We start from the raw sequence: 25,656 nt of genomic DNA, 5'->3' as shown, positions 1-25,656 counted from the left end.
AGTGAAATTAACTCTATGATGGAGAACCCACAGATGGCTCAGTTCTTCAAAAACCACCCCAGCAATAAACAAAGAAGAGTCAGGACCTGACATTTGCAATCCAAAAACTTCACAAACACCCCCCTCTCCGCCATGAAAACCGTATCTGTACATCACAGACCCTTCTTTCCCTTGTCAGTGCGAGGGTTGGTGGGCTGGCAGCAGTTGTGATGTTTCTGCAGTTCCCGAGAGTTCCCCACAGATAGAACAGCCTTCATCTTAGAATACTATTCTTGCATTCCCTGCTCTTTTCTCTGAGTGGAGGACAGGTAACAGCTGAGAGAGGTGGTCCCAGTCAGGAGGGAACTATTTTGGTTGCTGCTGCCTGAAAATTGTTATTAGTTGGAAAAATAGTGATGTAAGTTGGGAGCACTGAATTTCTGCTCTGCTTGGCATTGCTGGAGCAGAAGACCTGACAGGTGGGCAGAAGGAATGGCACTAACTCTGGAGCCTTGGGACAAATCTGAACTGGCTCTGGTATTTGCAGAAAGGCACAGCACATGCTTGGGGAGGTTAAGAACTAGAATAAAGTTGTACATGCAACTTTAAAATAAAATACTTAAAGACAGTTTTTAAAAATTAGTTTGAACAGAAGTTTCCTACTGGCATTTAAATGAGAAAAAAAAATCACATTATTTAATATTGAAAAGGTTTTATTCTAGTCAGTATAAAACTGTACCTTTCATTTCACTTTATATAAAAGATGACAAAAAAAATCTATATTCAGACAAATATACAGCTCGCATCCAAAATATAGTCTTTTCATATTAGTATATGATATCCAGAAACAATTAATTTTACTCTGTCTCCCAACAATGTATGTGCAATGATTAAAATGTATCCCACTATGCAACAGAGAGCTGCCTAAGCAAATGACATCAGTTCATTGGAATATTGCTCTCTGAACATGACTATACTCAAGTTGATTGAAGATTTCCTCTTCTGTTTCTGGAGTGAGCTGGATATTATCTTTGATTGGAGACAATGGGTCTGATGACTTTTTACAAGACGGGAGCTTTTCAGAGTCTCTGAAAAAAAGAAGACAAGCAACCATGTACAATTACGCACGTTGCATTTTCTAATCACAGAACTATAATATGTGTGCAAGTATGAAGAAATAGAGGAATGAGCACAAGATTGGAATTCAGGAAGCCCAGAGTTTTAATCCAAGTTCTGCCACTGATTTGCTGAATACACTGGGCAAGTTATTTCAACTCTCTGCTCCAGCTGTCCTCTGAGGAAAAAGAAAAGTTACTTAACCTATAGTAACTAGACTTCTTGGAGATGTGTTGTCCATATATATTGCACTCTTGGTGTCCATGGACCTGTGTGCTTCAGATCAAAGTCTTTTGGCCCACAGTGTTTATTGGGTTCATGCATCCACCTTAATTGTCTTGGTGCTCTAGTACCGAGGGTATAAAGGGTGGAGCTGGTCCAAATGCAACTCAATTCCTTCACCACAACAGAATCCAGATGGACTCCGTACTAGTGAAGGAGGACGGCGGGTAACAGAATACATATAGACAACATATGTCAAATAACTCCATTTACTGTAATGCAAGTAGCTTTTCTTCCTTTGAGTGCTTATCCAAATGTATTATGCACTTGGGGATTTACCAGAGGTGATTTGGTGTGAAAGTGGTGTATGTTCTGAGTCTACTTAAAAAAAAAAAAAAAAAGGGATTGTGAATCAGTTCTGACAAAAGAAGCATCAGACCCTCGTCACATCTACCAAGAAGTAGTGTTTATGGACAGTAGGGATTGAACCTTGAGTAGTTGCTTAGCAGATGTCTGACACGGGTATGCTTTGCAAGGAGGCTGCAGAAAGTGCCGGAGCCCTAGTGGAGTGAGCCCTTATCTAAGCTGGGGGAGCTAAACTAACTAATTTGTAACAGAACTCAAAACCACTTGGATAGTCTCCGTGCTGACGTCTGACTCCTCATTCTGTCGGCCAATACTACAAATAATTTAGGGGATGATCAAAAGGATTTGGGCCTCTGCAAATTAAAGGATAGGGCCTTACGAATGTGCCCTACAAGTACAAAGCCTAGTCACATTAGAATGTGGTTTAGGGAAAAATATTGGCAGATGGTTTAAATGGAAGTCCATAACTACTTTTGATAAGAACCGTGGCCACTGGGACCTGCGGGCGGCCCCGCCTGCGGACGGTCAACGTAAACAAAATGTTGCACGGCCCGCCAGCAGATTACCCTGATGGGCCGCGTCTGGAAGGTTGCTGACCCCTGTAGTACTGCATTATATGCAAGCACACTAGGGAGCTCTGTGTGCGCCCCAGCAGACTCTACACTGACATTGGGAGAAAAGAGGCAATGTCTTATGTCTGTAGAGACAAGTGGGAATGTTTTTCCACTGTGTGCCTGCACATACAGTGATAAAAAAAACCCCAAAACTTTCTTCACACCTTCAGGGTATATTGAGAGTACAGAAATGCTGTTATTTCTCCTCACAATTCCAAAGGGGCTAGGGAGAAAACCAGGGCGGCGGGGGGTGGGAGAGGTGGGGGGATCAATTTTTAGAGTAAAGAGTTAAAGCAACTCACCTTCTAAATTGGAAGTTTTTCCAGAGATCACTGATTGTGACCTGCAGTCCTGGATTATTTTCAGCATTGTGATGATTTTTCTTCTGTGCACTTAGTAGTTTCTTGCTTAACCCACTGACTTTAGCTGGCATCAGTGGCTTGAGTTTTGTCACAACATGTGACCTTACAAAATTGGATCTATGCAAACCAGAAACCTGTAGGTATAAATACTAAATCATTATAAAGCTCTGGCAGAAATGATTATGAGCAAACACTATGGGCTTTATTTATTTCACACAAGGGTTAAAATAAATAAAATTGTTTTGCTGGAGAATGTAAGTAGTGTTTGCTTGTGCATACAGAAAGGCACTCAGCTTGCTTTGAGGATATCAAGAGATGGAGAATCCATCCCTTCCCTTGCTAGTTAATCACCCTCACTGTTAAAAATTTCTGCCTAATATCTCATTTGTTATACATATATTCTTATTTCGAGTTGCTGCCTTCTCTTGCTACTGAACCATGATGGACTTTTAGCAAAAGTTGCCCCCTTTCTCCATTGTGAATCATACCTTTTGGTCATCTAATAAAAACTCTTCTTAAAGAACACTCAATTTTCATTCACATTTTTCTCCTAATAACTTTTCCTCAGCTTTGGGATATTAGCCCTTTTGAAGCAGCAAGTATATATTTTTTGGGGTGGAACTGTCCTCTGTCTATTTTGACTATAATTAGGGCATGATCACTTTTCCCTACACAACCACTCACTTCCAGTCCAGTGATTAATTAATCTTTATCCGTCATAATGATGTCCAAAATAGTTATCTCAAACTGAGGGAAATATCTTGTGTGTTAGAAAACCACTTATTTTTAGAAACTAATGATGTTTTACTTGTGTCAGACAAATGAATTACTGAATGTTATGCTTGTGACAAAGCAATGAAAATAATTTAAACTTTTGAGCACTAGGATTTCTGGAATTCTTCTATAACAACTTTCTTTCTTCCCAATTCTTTCACTTTCATTTGAGTTCTCTATCAAAAACTACACAAATCTGATCAGTCCTGTAAAATGATAATTTAGTATTCACAAGAGAGGAATATCTAAACTGTTCAAGAGACTGATATTCAGGACTACATATATGTAATTACATACAAATAAACTGTATTAAAGTTATTCAAGTTGCAGAGTCATGTGGCAAACAATAAAGGTATTAGAAGAAGGGTGCAAGAATATTTTATAATAAGGAGGGTTAGGCAACCTAAATAGAGGGGTTTCTAGCAGCTCACCCTCTACTCAAGGCTGCGACAAACTCCCTGGATCTGCTCCTTTCCAAAGAATTCTGAAGTCAGTGTGAAGACACACACATCAAAGTAAAGCATATTTACCCCTTCTTTTGCTGCATCTAAATTAGCCTTTTTTAATCTAAAAATTTCCACTGTTGCTACCACTAGTTCAGCTCCATCAGCAATAGCAAAAAGTGGCAATGCCACTGTAGAAAGAGCTCCAAGATCCTAGAGAGCCAGTTAATTCATATATATCTCCATAATGACGATGCATGGATTAAATTTTAAATTAGAATCACCAAGCCAGAACATATACATTACGGAACTGAAGGTATCAGGGATTCTCAATTTGCCCATACTGAAGATTACCCCAAAAAAATCGATAAAAAATTGTTTTTAAACAAGGATGCAAAATTGCTTTGAAAAGTATAACAGTGGTATTACAGAAACTTTACTTTCAGACCAATCACAGCAGCATAATGGTAATATCTTAACACCCTCATAATGGGACTGATCCTGAATTTATGAAAGAGTCTTACACCAGACTCATCCTCATTAATTAGGCTTTGTCTCTGTTCACTAATCAGTAAAACATTACTGTACCAATACCAAGGGACCCTGAGTTTCTTGAAAAACTTTTTGGATATGTTAAATCAAAGGGTACGTCTACACTTACCGGAGGGTCCGGTGGCAGGCAATCGATGTTCTGGGATCGATCCCGGAAGTGCTCGCCGTCGACGCCGGTACTCCAGCTTGGCGAGAGGAGTACGCGGCATCGACGGGGGAGCCTCCCTGCCGCGTCTGGACCCACGGTAAGTTCGCACTAAGGTACTTCGAATTCAGCTACGTTATTAACGTAGCTGAATTTGCGTACCTTAGTCCGAAGTGGGGGCTTAGTGGGGACCAGGCCAAAGGTACTTATATGGCTTCTGCACAATCTTTAATGCATTTATCCTCACAACAGTTCTGAGAGACAAGGAAGTATTACTACCCCTGTTCTACAGATGGGGAACTGAGGCACATAGAGATTAAGTGACTTCCCCAAGAAAGTCTCACAGGAAATCTGGAAGAACAGAATTGAACCCAGATCTCTCAACTCCCAGGCTAGTGCCCTAACCATTCCACAATCCGCCCTCTCCTCAAAGAGCCATATGTCATTCTAATTAAAAGTACACATCAACATTCTGGAAAAAAAAAAAGCAAGAAATAGACTAGAGAATAATTCAGAAGGAAAGGAAAAAGTTAAAATTTCTTTACATGGAAAGCAACCCAATAACCACAAGGTGTCACTATTATTACAAGGAGTGCATACAGCATGGCTGTGGTGTACAGATACTTGTGATTTTTTTATATTTATAAAACAGTTACTTGCTAAAAATTAGTGAAAACTAATGCTATGTCTATTCTAGCCAAAGATACCTTGTAAGTACTTTTCTGGCTGGGGTGGAGGGTGTGCAGGGGAAGAAAAACATACTTATCAATAAAACCAGGCAAAGATCTGTTTATAGATTGCTTGTCTATTCATTTACAATGTAGCTGTAATTTGTAATATGCACAGGAACTTAATGTTCTTTAAACCAGTTAAAATCTTAGAAATGTTCTGGACTTTAGTGAAGGAACATGGTTAAAAGAAATGTGGTTAAAATCCCACTACAAACCATGGGCATGTTAATGGTTCTAACCAGGGTTTATAGCCAGGTCCCCTGTTTCAGTTGTATTTGTAGTGTGAATGAGCACCAGGAATGACAAATTAGAGAAGTGCTGTCATGCCTTCTCTGGTTAGTATATACTGGTGCCTGAAACCCAACCTGACTAAAGTCTTACAATGAGTGAGTGTAGTGGTTTACCCAAGACTTTGATTTTCAAAATTCAATGGATGATACATTAAAATTAAAGAAATGTTATACCTTGCTCCTTAGCAGTGTGTGCTCTCGTTCAGTACATACAGTGGAAAACAGGGGAGAGCTCCGAGAACTTGGATCATCACCTTGCTTTAGTCTGCAGTCAGATTCCTTTGGGACAAAAAAAATATTTTACATCATTTAGATTTTAAAACTGGCTTTTTCATAACAAAATAATTTACATATTATATATGCATGCACACACACATTCTGTTTACAACATTTTAAAAGCTTCCCTGAAAACCTCTGATTGTTTTCACTGAGTAAACATATGGACATTGAAAGGGACTTCTTCAGTGATTGGTAAAAGCAGATTCAGAAATCTAAAGGCATTAGTCATCTTAATCTTACTCTTTGCATGAGCAGCAATGGAAAAAAACTGAAAATATAAACTAAAACTAGGAATTATTTTTGGGAAGTTTTATAGCCTGCGTAATAGAGGTCAGACTAGATCACAATGGTCCCTCCTGGCTTAGAATCTGAGAATCTATGAAAATAAAAGGACTGACTCAAAGAGCCAAATGTCAAACTAATGTGCCAATCCATGCTGCACACACTTCCACCATACAGACAAGTAGCTTTTGTCATTAGAAATTAATGTATTCATAGGGTATTATTATGAAGAGGAGAGTCAGATGGATAACTACTGTAATTAATGTGACCTGTTTGTAAACGCGTGAGAGAGTACTGAAAATATTACCCTAAACCCTGATGAATTAGTCCACATTACCAGTACAGCTGAATTGAAACAAAGCTAAATTTTCTTACTTCTGCATCTGAGTCTTTGTTAGACACCTGCGATATTCTTGAGACGTCCAAGCTGCTTTCTGATAGTTCACTAGACCCTTGAGACTGCGAAGAACACTCCATTTCCAGTAAGGGGGAGGATTCTTCATCTGACTCATCACCTGCTGCATTGCTGACAGTATGTAATCTAGATATCTCACAATCCTGCGACGCCATTTGATTGTTTCTCTGTCGGTGAAACTGCTGTAACCGCAGCACGCCAGGACTCTCTCCAAGGCTTCCAGACCAACTGAAACAACTTCTCTGTGTTTCCACAGGGGATGATGAGATAGTTCTTGTAAATTTCCCAGTCTCCAAACACTGAGGAACAGGATCTTCTGTTATACTTTTAGTTTCCTGGGTCTGACAATCCAACTCAACATCCTGTGATGGTTGGGCAGTTTCATTCTTTGTTGTACAATCAATCATATTTGTGGCATGGCAGAAGAACCTAACATACATAAAATGAAAGATACAAGGGATAAGGAGGTGTGGGGAAAAAAAAATCAATTTTGCAAATGAAAATGTCATTTTCACAATCACAGCAATTTTGTTTTGGAAGTACTATTTACAACTTTATAGGTTCTAGCTCAATGGAAGCAGCAGCAGCAGCAATACCAGTCACTGTCTACCCTTTCAGTCATCCTATTGGAACTACACTAATCTGCATTTTGCGAAGCCCCAGTGAGGTTTGCAAACAAGTAAGGCCACTGCAGCATCATACTCCTCTCAGACTAACAGGTCTACCTCCTCTCTCATGCCCTGGCCCCAACAATACTGGGTAAGCTGTAAGATGGCGCTACTGACAGCTACCCCCATTCTTAGCTAGACCTGCCACCCTAGTGCTGCACAGATAGTGGGGACGGGCAGACTAACTGATTTTGTGGTTAAAACATGAAGCTGAGACCCAAGAGACTTTGGTTCAATTCCCAACTTTGTCACAGACTTGTGTGTGACTGTGGGCAAGTCACTAGGACCCTGACTCTGCAAACATTTATGTACATGCTTAACTTCGAAGCTGTGAATAGACCCATTGACTTCACTAGGACTACTCATGCTTAAAGTTATGCACATGCGTAAATGTTTTCAAGAGTAGGTCCTTACTCTTTCTATGCTACAGTTCTCTACTTGTAAAATGAGAATAATACTTCTCTAATGCCCTGTGAGATATGATATCATTAATGAATGTAAGTAACTCAGACAGTTTGGTAATAGAAGCCATATACATACTTAACTGGATGGATAATTTTGTAGGAGATTACTACAGGAGTGAGCTAGAATTCATCCAGCCCTTTCAACTTTGGCAGTTACTACTAGGGACTGCTGCCACAGCCTCATTTAAGCTCTCTCTGACATCGAGTTCCACCTTGGGGGAAAACAACTGGCAAACCCTGGTTTCTGGGGTGAGATGTCAAAGCTGGATGCTGTGCAATTCTAGCTCTTGTACAGCCTAGCAGAACCACAGGACCCCACGGATATATTCGTTAAGAACTTTTTCTGAAACATGCTCTCCAACATTTAAGTGCAGTAATACAATTTATAAGTTAAAATGGTTTGCTTTGATATCAATTATGCATAACAGAGGCACAGAAAATGAGAAGACTCTTTGCAAAGCTCAGAAAAGGTAGGTTGTGAATATGCTCTTCCAGGATGAATTGCTTCTATCCCTGGTATAACACCGCAGCTATTTTTAGAATTGCTATTGCATAATCTGGAAATTAAATACCATCAATTGCTAATAAACTTTTATAGCTATAGCATATTATAGCATGGAAGACTGATAAAAGAAAAATAATTCTGTTTTACATCAGTCTTGTCATACTCTTCAGTTTCAGTCAAAACTAGACACTTAACTATATGCCCCTAATAAGTTAGGCAGACTTCCCCTTCTTTTCCAGGATTAACAGGAAGAAATAACCATACAAATACGGCAAGAAAGCCCAGCATCAGATGTGTAATGCCAGTTCACTGCAGCCACACATTGTCTACTTTAAGAAATGCATGCAAGCAGATACAAACAAGCCTCAAAGTCAGACTGACTAGGCTCTGGATGTAGCCTGCATCCATGAAACTTGGTTGGGAGACTTTAGAATCCTTGTGTTGTTCCACTTTATATCCTCCTAAACTGCTCAGCAGACTACAAGCCGATGGAAGACAAGAGAGGAAGTTGGATTGGCATCAATATTCTGTTAACCTCACAAAAAATCTTAAAATGAAGGAATTCAAACAATATGAAACCAAAGTCAACTGGGATTTTCCACTCTTCTACAGAATCCCACAGACCAATGAATTCATAAAAAAGAGCTGAAACACATTCAAATAACATTGCAGCACTAAGTGCAGTTAATACACATCACAGTCTTCACATTAAGTCTAGTGCTTAAGGAGGCAGCATGGTTCAGTAAATAGGACACTGGATTAAGAGTCAGGAGACCTGGGTTCTACTCTTGGTTTCACTCCTCTTCTGCTGCTTGACCTTGGGGAAGTCATGTCACCTTTTGTTCAATGGTTTCTGCTCCCACCTTTTGTACATCTATTGACGTTGTAAGTTCTTTGGGCGTGAGAACTGTCTCTCGCTATGTGTTTGTACCATGCCTAACACAAGGGGTCTCTGATCTCCATTGGGAGTCTTGAGGCACTATTGTAATACACATAATGAACAGTAAAAGTAGGAAAATTGCAGTGTTAAATTCTTAGTATTCCATAAGAATTTAATCTTGACATTTTTATATTATATTACTCATTAAAATGGTGATTTAAACATGCCTGCTTCTAGTCCCTGGAACAACAATAGCACCGCTCTCTTCATTTTTTCTCTGCAGAAAGGAAGCAAATTTGTTCCTGACTTTAGGTTGGGTGTTTGAGCTCTCTTTATTGAAAGAGTCCCCTGAAGCATGAATCGATGACACTGCAGAGACGCTCTTCTGTGGTTCACCATCTCCACTGTTTTCTTTCTTGGGCTTTTTCGCTTTTGAAAACGAATATTGACTCAACAGATCTCCATCTGACAACTCTTCTAAATAGAAAGAATACAGTTCTCATTAAGTTTAATATCATTGTAGAAATGCCCTGTAGAATGAACACTCCCAGCTGGTAAGAAATGAGCTGAATTGAGCATTATGCCATTTACCATTGTAACAAACCTGAAATGCTGTTAATTTCAGACTGGTGTAGACATTTAGGAGATTATGGTCTTTAACACAAATATTGGCCAGTAAATTTATACTTGTCTAGTACATGTTCTTACAAGTAACGCACTACAAAGTGGCCTGTTTCACAAATCATATTAGGATAAAATTCCAAAATTACTACTACTACTCATTTATAAAAACACTGCAAATGCAGAGTATTTTCTCAGAGTAAGAAGCATTACCTGCTTCACTGAGTACATAAACAGAGATAGACAGGGGACAACAGTTTAGAAAAAGGAGGGCACGAGGAAACTATTAGTGAGGAAAACAAGGTAGAAAGGATCACTGAAAGAAACCATACTGAAGAGAAAAAGAGGTCATGTGCTTGGATAACAAATACTGAAAGCCTGTTCCAAGCATGACAGGGGGTCTAAAACCAAGAAAGGGACAAAGTGATCAATAGGGACAGCACTGAGATAAGCATATGGAGCTAATGAGGGCTGAGATTTAAACAGGGCGAAATTATGTAAGGCCTTGAAAGTGAGACTAAGGATCTTGAGTTTGAAACAGTAAGCAAAAACAGGCCAGTGAAAAGATGCAAGAGTGGAGAGTAAATCTACCTAGGAAGCAGAATTTTTGATAACCCAGAGAGGAGAGGGAAGAATGTCACAGTAGTCAAGACAAGAAGTGACAAAAGCTCAGCAGAGTCATGGATAGCAAGAGGCTGAAGCTGTGATAAATGAGGGGGCGAGGGGGAGTGGAAGCTCCCTTTTATGGACACCCAGCCAGCCAGTAACTATAAAATCCCTCTTAGTAGCTATTCTCTAATTGCTCTAACTGTAAAGGATTAAAAAGTCTCACTGCTATGCATAGGTAAAAGGAAGTAAGTGGGCACCTTGCCAAAAGAGCCAATGGGAATGCTAGAACTTTTTAAAATTTAAACAAGACTCCCCTTTTGTCTGTCTGTGGTTGTTCTCCGGGGGGAGAGGCAGACAGGGCAGAGCTATGCTGTAAGAAACTTGGGGCCAGGTATGAAAAATCCTCGGTATCATACCTAGAAAATACTCATTTGAAACCCCAGATATGTACGTAGATCAGGAAATGTCTAGAAAGACGCAATTAGGTTTCTCTCTTTTTATTTCTTTATGGCTTGTGGACTCATCTGTGCTAACCCCAGGTGCTTTTGTTTTATTTGCAACCTTTAAGCTGGACCTCAAGAAAGCTATTCTTGATGCTTAATCCCTGTAGTTGCTAGATTTTGAAAAAAGTAATAGCTTGAGTTTTCAGACATATATATATTTTTTTAAATAAAATTTACCTTTTTTAAAGAACAGGATTGGATTTCTGTGTCCTAAGAGGTTTGTGCACATGTTGTTTAATTAGCTGGTGGCAACAGCTGATTTCCTTTGTTTTCCTTTCTCGGCTCTTCCCCGTTGTGTGTGTGTGTGTGTGTGTGTGTGTGTGTGTGTGTGTGTGTGTGTGTGTGTGTGTGAGAGAGAGAGAGAGAGAAAGGGCTTGAGGGTACCTCACAGGAAGGAATTCCCAAGTGTGCCTTCCTGGGCTCTTAAAGCGGTTCTGCACTTGGGTGGTGGCAGCGTCTACCAAGCCAAGGTCAGAGAAAAGCTGTAACCTTGCGAGTTTAATACAAGCTTGGAGTGGCCAGTATTAATTTTTAGAATCCTTGCAGGCCCCCACCTTCTGTATTCAAAGTGCCAGAGTGGGGAATCAGCATTGACAGAAGCCGAGGACACAACTCCACTGAAGACACCAGATAGACCAAGCAGAGTAAGAACAGAGAAGTGCCATTTTCACTTAGCTAGCAATAGCTCATTAGTTACCTTGGTAAGGGTAACGTCAGTGGAATAGAGGGCAGAAGCCAGATTGAAAAATATAATGGGAAAATTGGAAGACAGAGAAAAGTCCCGAGGCAGTGGGAATAGACAGAATGCTCAAGGAACTTGGAGATGGAAAGTAAGAAGGAGTAGCATATATAAAATTTTTGAGAACTCCTCTGCATGAATCCCACCCTGTGACTGGTGGGATATTTTCTAGTGCCTTATGAGCCATTATAAAATAAACAAAAACAAACATCATTTGAAATAGATTTTTAAAAATAAGTTTAAGCAATGTAATTAAAAATTTGGCAGGATGAGATTTCTAACGAAATGGCTTAACTTTTGAAAATCCAAAAGCAAATCAGATGAAACTTAAATATTACTGACAAACATATAACTATAACGCCAATTGTTACTTAGTTTTAGTATTTTGTCTCCTCAGTCTTGCAACATGTTTAAACCACACACACACACACACACACACACACACACTTCTTCATATAAAAATATACTGAAGATGGAATTCTCAACCTCAAGTCTTCAACTCAACTAAAAAAAGGTTCTCCTTTTTCCCCCCTTTCTGTCCTGATAGTTTTTATGTAAAGACACATACCACTTCTTGATCTTTTGACTAGTAGTTCCTTGCTTGGAAGTTTCAGGCCTTTGATACTAATTATCTTCTCAATGCCTTTGGTAGTTGATTTCTCTAGCATACGCGTGATACATGTGGTAATGTCTGTATTATGACCAGGCTTGTAGTCTCTGCTCCAAATGCTGTTTACACAGTATGGCTTCTGACTAGCAGCTCTATCATTCCAGCCACGACTTCTTGGCCGTGAAGGCTACAAAAAAATAAAAAGAAGAGAACAAAATATGTGTTGAGAGAAATTTATTCAACCTAGGATTCCCCACTTTAGTGTATCAGGATGATTTGACATTTATACAACAGCTACGACAGACATCTGCTCTTCATTCACATTTTCAAATACTTTCCATATAAATTAATTTGTGTGTTGCCACATCCCTTTCACTTCAGTGAGGTGTAATTGACTGCTAGTCTAAGACAGATATAAAGAGGCAGCACAATCAAAACAATTTTAATTTCTGTTATAAAAGCAATTAATTTGAGGAAATATTTTTATTGAGTTAAATACAGTAAATGTGACATCCCAATAATTTTTAGAGTTATATTTGAACTAGTTACTTCCATAGGTAGGCCTTCAATTAATCCTTTCTGAACCGATATGGAAATAGATGTTAAAAAGTCAGATGGTTTGAAGCAGTTTAAGATTTTTAGTTTGTGCAGGACAACTAGAAGTATGGAGACTTAAGTAATACTCCAAGTAAAGTGATGCTGTCTTTCCTCTCTGGACACCTAGGTCCAAATTTTGCATAGGATAAAAAGTGCAGGGATTCTAGTGTAATCCTCAGAATACATACAGCCAAGTCATAAAAAACATTAAAAATGTGGCACAATAATATCTGCTGAAGAGTTTCCCAGGATTGGAAAAGGGGCATCTCAGGTGAGGAAGGAAGAGCATTAGCAGTACCTTGGAGGAAAGTTGACAAAATGCCATCATCTTTCCACTACCGTTAGCCCCTCACTTTCACAAGCAATACATTTCTACATCAAAATGTAGAATTTTATTTTTGCATATGCCCAATGTAGGATACTTTCCCTTCATTTACTCAGACCAGGTGATTCTCACCATCCTATGTCAGTTGCAGATGTCACATGACAAAAGATGCCAATGAAGATTATCTGTTCTGGATGTTCTAACCAATCGATTTCCTTGTCTCTCCACCATCCCTTGTAAACTGAAAAAGTATGCTTCCTTTGACCAAAACAAGGTCAGTGGACCCTTTTTCAGCATTTATGGTGTGCAAGTGCCATTTCTTAACTTGTCATCAGAAAGTACTTTATGCATTATATTTCTGAGATAACTATGATTATGGAAAGATTTTTGTACCACAAACAAGAACCTTAATCCAGGGATTGAAAGTTCCTGGTATATTCAGGTCTTGACTAGCAGCAGAAAAGCTTGATTGGTCCATGGAACCATAAGGTTTGCGATCTCACAAACAATTAGAGCAAAGAACTACAGTTATGCACACCATAGAAAGCTGGGAACGTTATAAAGAAGATTCTAGTTCTGGCACTGCATCAACCAATGCACCTTAAAACTACATAATTTGATTTACTTACTATCTTCCCCTTATAACTTCAATTGTAAAATGTTTCCAACAGCTACCATCACAAGAACTGGTATATTTAGAAAGGGTTTTATTTAGGGCTGTTGATTAATCACAGTTAACTCACGCAATTAACTAAAAAAAAAAAAAAAATCACGATTAATCACACTGTTAAACAATAGAATACCAATTGCCATTTATTAAATATTTTTGGATTTTTTTCTACATTTTCAAATATATTGATTTCTATTACAACACAGAATACAAAGTGTACAGTGCTCAATTTAGTGTGGAGCATGCTTTCAAAAGTCTTGAAAGAGCAACACTCCAATTTGGAAACTACAGAACTTGAACCACCAAAAAAGAAAATCAACCTTCCGCTGACTCAGATGATGAAAATGAACATGCATCGGTCCGCTCTGCTTTGGATTGTTATTGAGCAGAACCCATCATTAGCATGGACGCATGTCCTGTGGAATGGTGGTTGAAGTCTGAAGGGACATATGTATCTTTAGAACATCTGCCACACAAATAGCTTGCGAGGCCAACTAAAACAGTGCCATGCGAATGCCTGTTCTCACTTTCAGGTGACATTATAAATAAGAAGCGGGCAGCATTATCTCCTGCAAATATAAACAAAGTTGTTCAGCCAATTGCTCAGACAAACAAGAAGTAAGACTGAGTGGACTTGTAGGCTCTAAAGTTTTACATTAACTGCATTCAAAAATAAAACATTTTTTGTACATAATTCTACATTTGTATGTTCAACTTTCATGATAAAGAGATTGCACTACCATACTTGTATTAGATGAATTGAAAAATACTATTTCTTTTTTTTTTTTTTTACAGTGCAAATACTTGTAATCAAAATGAATATAAAGTGAGCACTGTACACTTTGTATTCTGTGTTGTAAGTGAAATCAATATATTTGAAAATATCGAAAACATTCAAAAATATTTAAACAAATGGCATTCTATTATTGTTTAGGTCATAAACATACAGCTAAAAGTAGCATAAAATCCCTCTTTACCCTGTAATGGGTTAATTCCATTTACCTGTAAAGGGTTAAGAAGCTCAGATAACCTGGGTGACACCTGACCAAAAGGACTAATAAGGGGAGCAGATACAGACCAAAAACCTTCCCCCACAGATTTGAAAGTGTCTGTGGGAGCCAGCCAGGAAACAGGGCAGGGGAAAATATATCTGAACTAAGCATCTAGTCTTGCAGAAATAGTAAGTAATAGCAGAAAAGAAATGCGTTAGATTACCTTTTGTTTTAGCTTGTGAATTTTTCCCTGTGCTAAGAGGGAGGTTGTTTAATCCCTGTTTTTGTAATTTTAAGGTTTTGCCTAGAGGGGAAATCCTCTGTGTTCTTGAGTCTTTTGTTATTCTGTAAAGTACTTACCATCCTGATTTTAGAGAGGTGATTCTTTTACTTTTTCTTTAATTAAAATTCTTCTTTTAAGAACCTGATTGATTTTTCATTGTTCTTAAGATACAAGGGTTTGGGTCTGTGTTCACCTGTAGCAATTGGTGAGGATATTATTCTCAAGCCTCCTCAGGAAAGGGGGTGTAGGAGCTTGGGGGATATTTGGGGAAGGTAGGGCTCCAAGTGGCCCTCCCTGAATGTTTGTTTAAATGACTTGGTGGTGGCAGCATATTGTTCAAGGCGGAATTTGTCCCTTGGGAAAATTTTTAGCCTAAGATGGTAAAAATAAGCTTAGGGGGTCTTTCATGCGGGTCCCCACATCTGTACCCTAGAGTTCAGAGTGGGGAAGGAACCCTGACAGTTTAACAGCACGATTAATTTTTTTTTAATCGGTTTACAGCCCTAGTTTTATTGTTATACCAGCTGAAGGGTTAAATCGCAGCATTCAAACAGCACAACATTATTCTAGCTCTTGCCATTTATGAGCTGTCAATCAGCTGCTAAAATCATATTCAAACTGAAGTGTGTGTGGGGGGGAAGATAGTGACAAAAAGGACTTTTTTTTTTTAAGTGAGTTTCTTTTGATTTATTGAAGCCATTTTTTCAATAATTTTTAAAACCTTCCACTAGTGGAAAAAGTTTCCACCTTCAAAAAAACCTAAAATGGCTCATAATTAAGTAAAGAAGGTAATACAGAAAGAGTACCTGATATCTTTCCCCACAACTTAATTTCATGAGGCTTCTTGACCCCAGAAAACTGTTAATAGTCCAAATTCAGGAAAGCCTTTAAACAGATGCTGAACTCCCACTGACTTCAAAGGGATGCAAGCACAGATTTAAGTGCTTTCCTGAATCAGGGTCAGTCATAATGACAGAATGGGCATTAAATTGTTATATATTACTAGGAGAGGAAAACACAAAAGATGCTAATAAATATGAACTTTAAGCTTTTTAGAACTACTGAGAGGTTTTTAAAAATATTGGCAAAAAATATTTCATAAAATTAGGTGTCACCTACATTTCAGAATCCAGAAACACTTTTCAAAGCACTAGTCTTTGACCAGTGATCAAGGGGGAAGTAACCCCCTTCCCCACAAAAAAAAATGGTATTCTGTTGCTGCTTGAGCCTTACTATTATTCCAGACTCCTTATATACTATATACAACTGTCAGAACACCAAACCAGCTTGCACTCCTTGACACAGTTCTAGATAACATTCAGCCATACTTTTCCTTGCAATTCCGAAGGTATGTCAAAATCCTATGTTGAATGTTTTAAAAATGTTACCTGTGAAGCCTCAGGGTTGTAGTCATCAATTTGTTCCATTGTATCGATATCTTTATTGCCAAGAGCAATTTGTAAAGCAGTATCATCACCAATATGTCTACGTCAATCAAATTAAGGGGATATATATCTGAATATTTGCATTATAAATATAAAAGTGTGAAATTACAACTTCTACTCTAATTTCTATATTAAAATATGTTATTAGAATAATCCAAAAAAGTTAGTGTCCAAAGAAGAATATATACTGCTGCACACATTGCTCTCCCCTGACCTCATTCAGTAGCGGCACTTGGCAGTGCTGAGTGTACGGGTAAGTCACAAAACAGTCCAAAAAGAAGTAGTTAGTCACTATTAGGGAGAGCCAGCAGGAGAAATAGTGGTGGCCCAAGAAAATGAAAGTCTCTGTCACTCCCCACAGCAACTTGGCAGGTGTTTCAACGTTGGGAGCTAGTTCTTAATGACTCCCTCCTTTCATACTTGATTTCTTATTCCACCATGCTGGGAGTTATAAGAGGAAGACAGAGGATGGGGAAATGCCCCCGCTCTCACAGGTAAATTATCTCCACACAGGTTAGGACCCTTCTTCCTGTGTTGATGGGAAAGTTACAATGTGTATTATCTTAACACCACCCACAGTAGTCACTGTCTCAAAGAAGTCAAGACAGTTTAAAAAAAAATAAAATAATTCAGTCTAAAGTTAAGTCAAGGAACATTTTCTTTAAAAAGCATATTTGTGGTTTTAGAACCAAGGGTATTTCCAATTACTGGAAGGTTTTTCCTTCTGATGAGCGCAATGCTTTAAAAAGTTAATGGAAGACAGACTAACTTTTGGTAGGCTGACTGATCAAACAAAAGCCTCCTGTATAATAATGGAGAAAATTACCAAGGAAAGGAAGAGAGGAAGCCCACTGTGCCACACCATTTCCCCATTAATATGCCAGTGCACAAAGGATACCGCCCTGCATAAAGTAGTGTTTCTGGATCAACGTTGTCATCATAAGCATTCAGAGGAACAAGCTTCCTCTTGATTGGGTCAAAAACCAATTGATAAAGGAAAGTATTATTGGCTCGAATAAATCCCTCTATGTACTCTTCTGATACAGTTATATTCATCTTCAGATACTGCCCAATTTTCTTAATAACCTGTCAACAACAACAAAAAATATGTTGCTTTCTTGTCACTTCCAGACAAAGGAGATGCAATACCATGCACGTCTTCAAAAGTATTATTCCAGATATTCTTGAGGAGATACTCTGTGACTATATGGAATGTTGTTTTGAGCAGAGGGCAGAAGGAGTGGGTGGAACACAGTAGAACAACCTTCCCAGAAACATATATATAGACAATTTTATATCCAAATATCCTAGAAGAAGTACTCTGTGACTACATGGAAAGCTGCTGTTAGCACAGTGGAGAAGAAATGGGTGGAGGAGGAATGTAATAGAACAGCCTTCACACAAACATGTATATATGGACAAATCGTGTGTACACACACACACACACTTTAAATGAGCAAACAAAAACCTACATTTAGTGACATTTAAGGTTGTGGCGGGACACATTCTATCCATCCAAAACCTTAAAAGCAGGGAAATAAGAAATTAACAGAGAGGGATTTGTGCATTACTTTCCACCTTTATATTCCCTGCCACACTAGTAATAACATGATCCAACCCTCCATAAGGCTTTCATTTCCATCTCTAACAGATACCATTAGCAATATATACCCCATTTTCATTAAGGTTTTGCATTAGAGTGCGAGTTTGATGAAGCTGAGGTATAACTAAATGTATCCTTTATTCTAGTTCACCCTCCTCTCTTCCACTTTCAAACACACAAAGCTAAAAAAAATTAAATACGACAAAAGGAAGGCTCTTAAGCTTTCAGAAATCCTTTGCTAGTTATTTTTAATCAACAAGAATACTGACTTAATATTTAAATAGCTTCTCCAATATATATATTGGATTTAGGTACTTTTTTGGTGGTTCCTGTGAAGTCACTTATTGGCAGTTAAGTTTTGAGACAAGTTTCTTGAGAAGGATGCATTTCAGTATATGGGCAAATTTTACCCTCCAAAATCCCTCATGTTTTTCAGTTTAGAACACCAAACAGATAAGACAGTGAACATATTTTGGAAGTATGTTTTCTGCATTCATTGCAATTGCAATTACTCTTCACAGTAATTCACTGCAATGAGAAATCTGAATGCTGTTTCACACACTATTGGATCAGTATGCTTATTGCTCAGTTACTGGCTTGTGATATTTGCAGCTGAAATATGAGATATTAGCAAACAACAGCTCTTCAGGTGCACGTTTCACTATTTAAGCTAGGTATACTTAGTTTTGTTTGTTTTTTAAATACTGGTTTGCCTAAACAGTGGAAACTGTGATTAAACAATGGAAAATCTAGAAGATTTCCTTCTGATATTAAGAAAGCTTGATGAGCAAGCCAAACATGTGCTACCGATAAATTTGTGAAATAGAGAAAAATAGCACTTCTTAAAACCTCCAAGATCCACATCAAGCAGAGCCCTTAAGCGAGTGCTTAACTTTAAGCAAACGAGTAGTTCAGCTGAAGTTAACGGAACTTTGGTTTGCTAGATTAGGACTACTATGCCTTCAAAATAACATTGTGAGGTTCAATGTTTATCATTCCTTAAGAATTCTCTTCTTCCATATTGCTCACAAGAAATTAATATATAAATATGAAGAAAATACAATTCCAAGCTAAATCTATTCTCTGGATCTCTCAATGTGCCAGGTTTATTTTAGGTGTAAGCTCTGTGGGGAAAGAACGGTCTTCATTTTTAGGTCTTGTAGTGTCAAACACATTGTTTGCCCAGGATAATGATGAAAAAATAAGCAGATGTGACTGAATACACGTAGGGAGCAGAGTAAGAAGGTGCCACTTCTTCCATCAGTCATTCTTCCACAGAAGAACCACATTTTAAGAAGTTGAATCTGGCACAGTCTGAAACCAATTTAAAAGTTGTGGGCTGGTTTTCTGGCAATGTGACACAAGGAGTAAATGATAGCATGAAGGACAATCCTTTAGGTTTTGAAAAATCTGTCCACATGCACTATATATTCTTGAAGAATCAGAATAAATCGCATTCATTTTATTTAGGTGTTGAGACACAGTCCTCCAATGCTTAAGCCGATACACTGTTTTATTAATGAAACACACCATTCTCCAACATCAGTGAAATATTTCCTTCGATAGGTAGTTAAGGAGAACACCCTTCATGACATCCAACCCCTCAGATTTTTTTTCAATAAAATGTTAGTCATATATAAAGGCTTTAGAAATCCTAAAATACAAATCTGAGCATACATTACCTTAATAATATCAGGATTACTAGCTAGTTTTAATAGCTTGCATGCCTTAGCTAACCCAATTCCATGAAGTGATGGAAGGTAGTCACAACCAGAAAGAATGCACATGTAACGGAATTTCTCTTCAGTAAATACATCCCCAAGCTGTTTACACTTTCCTAGTCGAGCCTGATCGATCTCTAGTCCATTTCCAAACTTGTCAATTTTCAGAAACACCTTGAAATAAGAGAGAGCAAGTAGTAACATTAATTCTCATCTCATTGTATTTTATGCACATTGGTGAACTAAATTGTTTCCCCCCTCAAACATGTATTACATTATTAGCGTGTGAGGTTTGCCTTGCCTATTACACTTGCTTTCAGAAGACTAAATTCTAGAAGGCACAGTGTTGCCTGCCAGAAACTCCACAGCCAGTAGAGGAAGTATTCGTTAGTGTGTGTTTTGAAAGGAGCCAAGGAACAAAGGACAGCCTGCTACACACGCCTTCTGCAAAAAAGCTATGGATAGGATATTTTAGGATGGGTTGTAAGCGTCAGTATTGTGGTCAAAAAGTTGTGTGTAGGCTTCCTAATCCAGCAGTAGCATCTGAGCATACATCTATTTGCAGATTCCTGCTTCTAGAATATGGACACGCATTAATATTGTAATTATTAGGGGTTTGATGGTTTTTGTTTGTTTCAGTTCATATTCCAGAATATGAGCATCTTTGGTGCACGTGTTTTGCTTTATTTGTTTGGAAATCATGTACTACATTGTGGGCACTATTAAAGTAAATATTTATTAGTTTGTGGCACTTAATGGAGAAACAACAAGATTGAATTTGACCCTTAATCTCTGTGTCTCAGTTTCCCTATCTGTGACAAGACAATAACTGTACTTATGTACTTCACAAGTGTGTATGGACAATTAGTTTGTACAATGCTTTGAAGATGCAAAGTGAGATGTAAGGACTATTTATATTTTTCATTACCTTTTTACACCCAAAAGCCAGAAGATCTGAGTCCTCTGTAATTATAGCTTGTACTATGCCAGTCTTATTAAGATAGGCCAACTGAGCATCAGCTTCATATGGAGCAACAACACAATCAACTCCTTGGGCATGGGCAGCCTGTACACAAACAAGCGTGAGAACAATGTAAGAACTCAATACTATTATTTTTGGACTGCAGCAGCATCTAGGCTTCAGTCAGATTTAGGTCTTATTTTGCTAGTCATTAGGGATACAGTTTTCAAAAGTGCCTAAGTGTCTTAATAACATTCTGCATTTTTAAAAATGACTTAAGTACTTAGAAACTTAAGTCCCATTGACTTTCAATGACACTTAGGCTCCTAAGTCACTTTTGAAAATGGAAGTTAAGCAGTTTTGAAAATTTTACCCTGTGTAAGCATATAGTAACAACAGTCAATACTCCAAAAAAAATAAAAATAAAATAAAATAAAAAAATCTTACAGTCTGAAACCCCAATCTTGCAAATCACTGTGTTGGGACACTGCCCATTGAAATCAACGGGCCTCCACTCCACTCATGGCAGACCCATTTGAAGGATCTAGCCATAACATTTTAAAAATAAATCATTTCAGTTTAAAAACAAACATTTGCATATAAATAACATTTCCTACATTGGCCACCAACACTAGCCACACTCATTGGATCTGACCACAACTGTTTATGCTTCCATTCCAACCATATTTTCTGCTCAAAGAAAGAACATCTGGACAAATACAAGACTGATGAAACTCTTCTGTGACTGAGAATTTCAAAGATTGATTTCCTGGGCCATTTTTTAAGTGATCATAATTTTCCTATATATAGTTGTTTGCTAACTATTAAAAATACAAAACTACACTATTTCCTCCCTGTCATTTATTTATGCCAGTGATACTCAGACTGAGGCTCCCGAGCCACAAGTGGCTCTTTAATGCATCTCCTGCAGCTTTTTGCAGCACATGATATTAAAATACAGTGTGATGTAATTATTAACCAGTCTAAGTTATTAACCAATCAGGATGCTTTTACTATGTTATTAACCAATTGTAGTTGATAAAATAATACTTGGTCAGTCATTTTGCTATGAGAATAAGAAGATTTCCTGTGTCATACTGTCTGGATATGAATATATAGTACTATAGTAAATGAAACAATGAATTCACATGACGGTGGCTATTTTGGGTAATACTGATTGCTAATTTGGTTCCTGAAGCACTGAGGTCTGAGTATCACTGATTTATGCTAAATGTCAAATGTGAGAGGACACTCAATGGTTTAGTTAAAAATTGCAAAGATATCTGTGAATGACTGTCACGTGCCAATTAAAAGAAGTCTGGCATAATGAAAAGCAGAGTTGAATATGGTAGATTTATCTGTCTGCTGTGCTGAACAGCCAAAAATGTGTCTAACACATATATCAGGACATCTTGTACGATTATATGTTGAGAGACAAGTTTCATGTAAATATGGGTAATGAAAAGCAATGAGCAAGATATAAACATAGTGGAAAAGCTGCCAACAAAAACTGTAGATGTCATTTGTAAACCTACAATAGAAATAATTAACAACTTACTTTGATAACTTCATGAGCCATACCATGGGTAACATTAACACTGCGCCCAAAACAATCTCTGGCTTCTGATAATTTCCCCTCACGAAGTAATTGTTTCCCCTTCAGAAGATTAGCCTGTCGTTTCCTGCAGGTAATAAAACAAAAAACCCACCTCCCTCAATATGTTATTATTCTCTGAGTGCGACCCCCTTTATAAATTAAAAACATTTTTTTATATTTAACACCATTATAAATGCTGAAGGCAAAGCAGGGTTTGGGGTGGAGGCTGACAGCTTGCAACCTCCCATGTAATAGCCTCGTGACCCCCTGAGGGGTCCCGACCCCCCAGTTTGAGAACCCCCGCATTACACTGCAAGAAGTGTAGAAACTAAAGCAATCTTTGATAAGCCCAGCCAAATTACCAGTTTAAAAAATATGAAGCAACAACTGGTCTAATTTATTTGCAAGTTGATCATTACTTACTCTCTTCGAGCTTTTTCCACTTCCTTTTTAGAAGGCAGAGTACATCCATCAAATACTAGAATTGGCTTGATCCCAAATGACAAGAGCATATCAACAAGTTTCATGCAGAAGATTACATATCTGTAAGAATATATATATATATATTTTTTTTGTTTTCATTTTATGAACTGTGAAAACATCCATTGCTTGACAATGAAGCTTAAACCTTAAGACTACCACATATTTCTAACTTGCAGGAAAAACAAAAAAAGTTGATGATAATTAGCATTCAAGGCTGTCAGTGCGTTATAAACCTTTTTTTAAAAAAGAAAGAACAGAACATACACACATTTTTACTATGAAGAAGTCCTTATCTCCGGTCTCCAGCGAAGACCAGTCCACTATGAACATTATTGTCTATTATGCTGCTTATTCTTCTATACAAATAATTGTCTCTCTGAAGAATAAGTTAGACTTCACTGCAGTGACAAATTGTACAGCATTTTGTAAACTTTAGCACAGATTATCTCCCTGATGCCTGTGAGCTGAGTACATGATGCTCAAACGGAAAGGGGATGCATATTCCATTATCCTTTCCTGAAACTCTGCAAATGACCTTCTGGTGGAGCTTTATGGTGTTTACGGAGTGATGGAAGCTTACCATTTATGTTTGCCATTATCCACCCATCACTCCAGAGGGCTGTGCTAAAACTACAGGAAGCAGCATTAAACTTGGGAATTGGGATCTGTGCCTATATCCACCCCCTCCCAGAGAAAGGAGAGGTTATTATAACCAAGAGCAGGGCATGACCTTGCCATAGAGCAGAACTGTGAACAACCCTCAGACAGAAGGGAGGACAAAGCAGCAGCCCAGAAGGGACAACCCACCTTCACTGGTCGCCAAGCCCATCTTTTCTGGGGAAAAAATTTGTAAGAGATTCCAAGGTTAATCTTCTGATGTTTCTTCAGTCCCCTGATCTCATTGGTATTTCTATGGAACTGTACAATTTGGTCCAGTATGTGTATACAGGGATTATTTCATTCTTACAGATGTAGTTGCCTTGGCTGAAAAGCAGCAGCCTTTATACAGCACTGAAAGCTATATTATTAAAAGTGCATTACAGCATTTTTGACAGTCATATACTATTTTTTAAGTTTTTTCTAACACATAATATGGGACAGTAGAGAGAGCTTTTACAATGAAATAGCTAGAAACACTTCTTCTGATGAGATAGACACTGAAGTAACTGAATCATCAAAAACTGGACCAAAAGGAACTGATATAATATACACCATTTATGAAAGAGGGGCAGGTCACATCAGAGCAGGACAGAGGTTTTGACTAACACCCAAAATAAATCAAGCTTAGCCCAAACTGCCTAGTTTTGATTCATTTCCAGTTAAAAATCACTTACTTGAATAGGTATTTCAACTTAAAACTTGCCTCCAACTCTCCCAGAAGGTTTGTGAATCTTGTAAAATTCAAAAGCAGGCATATTTCCTTGGGATTCATTATGAATAATGAACAATATATAATAATAAATAATATATGTTGTGCAGGGTACTTCTGTGCAGGAAGAGATTGATCTCATGCACAATATGGAGTGCCAGAATTACTAAACATTGTTATGTCATTCTGTCACATAAGATTGTTTATGAGCTGTCATTTTTGTATCAGATGACATACTGCCAGTGGCACAAGCTGTATTATAGCTAGGACACTTTCCATTTTCATACAGTACCTTATAGATGTTATTAATAAAAGGCACATTGAAAAAAACTCTCTCCTGTCTGATTTTTTTAAACTTACTCTTGATATAAACAACACCAAAGGGGGGGGGGGGGGGGAGGAAATCTTATTTTCAATGTTTGTGTATTTGACAGCAATTTGTATATGTAGACTCAGTTTTGCTATTTCTCCATTTGTGCATGGTTATAAAGCCACAAAAATGAAACCCTGTAAGTTTTTTAAAAAATAAGAGAGTTAAAAGCAGTTTCAAGTTGGCAGTGTACCCTTACTTTGTAAAAAGGCTGAGAAACTCGGGGGGGGGGGGGGGGGAGTTAGTGAAAGCTTACTGGTCAGTGGGTTCTCCTTTGGCTAGTTTTTCAGCACAAGCATAGGCTCCTTTGTGCAGCCAGCAGTAGGTATCCACAGCTACCACTTGCCCTTTGTATTTCTTCACATGAGTAGGTTCAGCTGCCTCCTTGATAAACTGGAGCAGACCGTGGATTCCCATGGTGTTGCTTAAACTGGAATCAGGAAAGAGGGAAAATGTGACACAAAACACGTTTGCTCCCCTGCATTAGGTTTTAATCTTTGCACAAGGCCGATCGCACGAGATGGCAGGCGGGCAGGCGAGCCAGGGAAAGAAAAGCACCTGGGACCAGTGCAGCCTGCGACGCTCTGCGACTGACAATAGAGCCACGGGGCACAGGGAGATCCAAGCTTCGGCCACCCGAGGCGGCCGCGCGGCCTTTACAGGGCCGAAACCGGCCCCCTGCCCCAGCTCACGGGAACAACAGCCACGCTGAGGAGGCCGGCGCCCGTAGGGAAGCGGGGCCCCACGTCCTGCTTCGATCCCGGCCACTGGGGGCCCCGGGCGCTACGCCCCGTCTGGATCCCGGGCCCTGCTGGGGCCCTGCCAGCGCGAGGCCCCGTTGGCCCCCGTGTCACCCCCTCCATCAGCCCTGGGGGACCCTTGTCCCACCCCGTCCTCGGCACCTGGGGGTGTTCGGCGGAGCCGCGAGACGGTCCCTTCTTCCGGCTGAGCTGGCTCCGTCCGCTCAGCCGCGGGGCGCGCGGGAGCCTGGAGCACTTTCAAGCAGCGCGCGCTCCTGGCCTCGAGACTCCGCCCCCCACCCGCGGAGCCACTAGAGCGCGGCCTGGTGAC

General features: G+C 38.9%; 1 protein-coding gene across 1 annotated transcript; it reads right to left on the bottom strand.

Moving 5' to 3' along the window:
- Positions 1–674: 674 nt before the first annotated feature.
- On the bottom strand, positions 675–25,656 carry EXO1 (exonuclease 1). The gene is made up of 14 exons (XM_005300557.4): positions 25,488–25,656; positions 24,842–25,015; positions 22,787–22,906; positions 22,325–22,448; positions 20,734–20,871; positions 19,767–19,979; positions 17,380–17,567; positions 16,425–16,521; positions 12,128–12,356; positions 9,315–9,564; positions 6,531–6,999; positions 5,769–5,873; positions 2,600–2,793; positions 675–1,067 (listed from the first exon to the last, which is right to left on the bottom strand). The coding sequence occupies exons 2-14, from the start codon at positions 25,000–25,002 to the stop codon at positions 923–925; spliced, it is 2,433 nt and encodes an 810-aa protein (XP_005300614.2). The 5' UTR covers positions 25,003–25,015; positions 25,488–25,656; the 3' UTR covers positions 675–922.

Source organism: Chrysemys picta, chromosome 3 (assembly GCF_011386835.1).
Source record: "Chrysemys picta bellii isolate R12L10 chromosome 3, ASM1138683v2, whole genome shotgun sequence".
NCBI lineage: Eukaryota > Metazoa > Chordata > Testudines > Emydidae > Chrysemys > Chrysemys picta.
The sequence above is the reverse complement of the archived record's forward strand: the minus strand, read 5'-3'. Positions and strand labels throughout refer to the sequence as shown.

What these genes read in the sequence shown, in the direction of transcription:
- EXO1 (XM_005300557.4), bottom strand. Translation starts at nt 25,002, where the DNA reads ATGGGAATCCACGGTCTGCTCCAGTTTATCAAGGAGGCAGCTGAACCT. An exon ending in ACAACCCTGAGGCTTCACAG is followed by an intron (nt 12,357 to 16,424) that starts GTAACATTTTTA and finishes ATTTTTTTGTAG; the next exon opens with CCTTCACGGCCAAGAAGTCG. An exon ending in AGTCAAAAGATCAAGAAGTG is followed by an intron (nt 9,565 to 12,127) that starts GTATGTGTCTTT and finishes CTTTCTATTTAG; the next exon opens with AAGAGTTGTCAGATGGAGAT.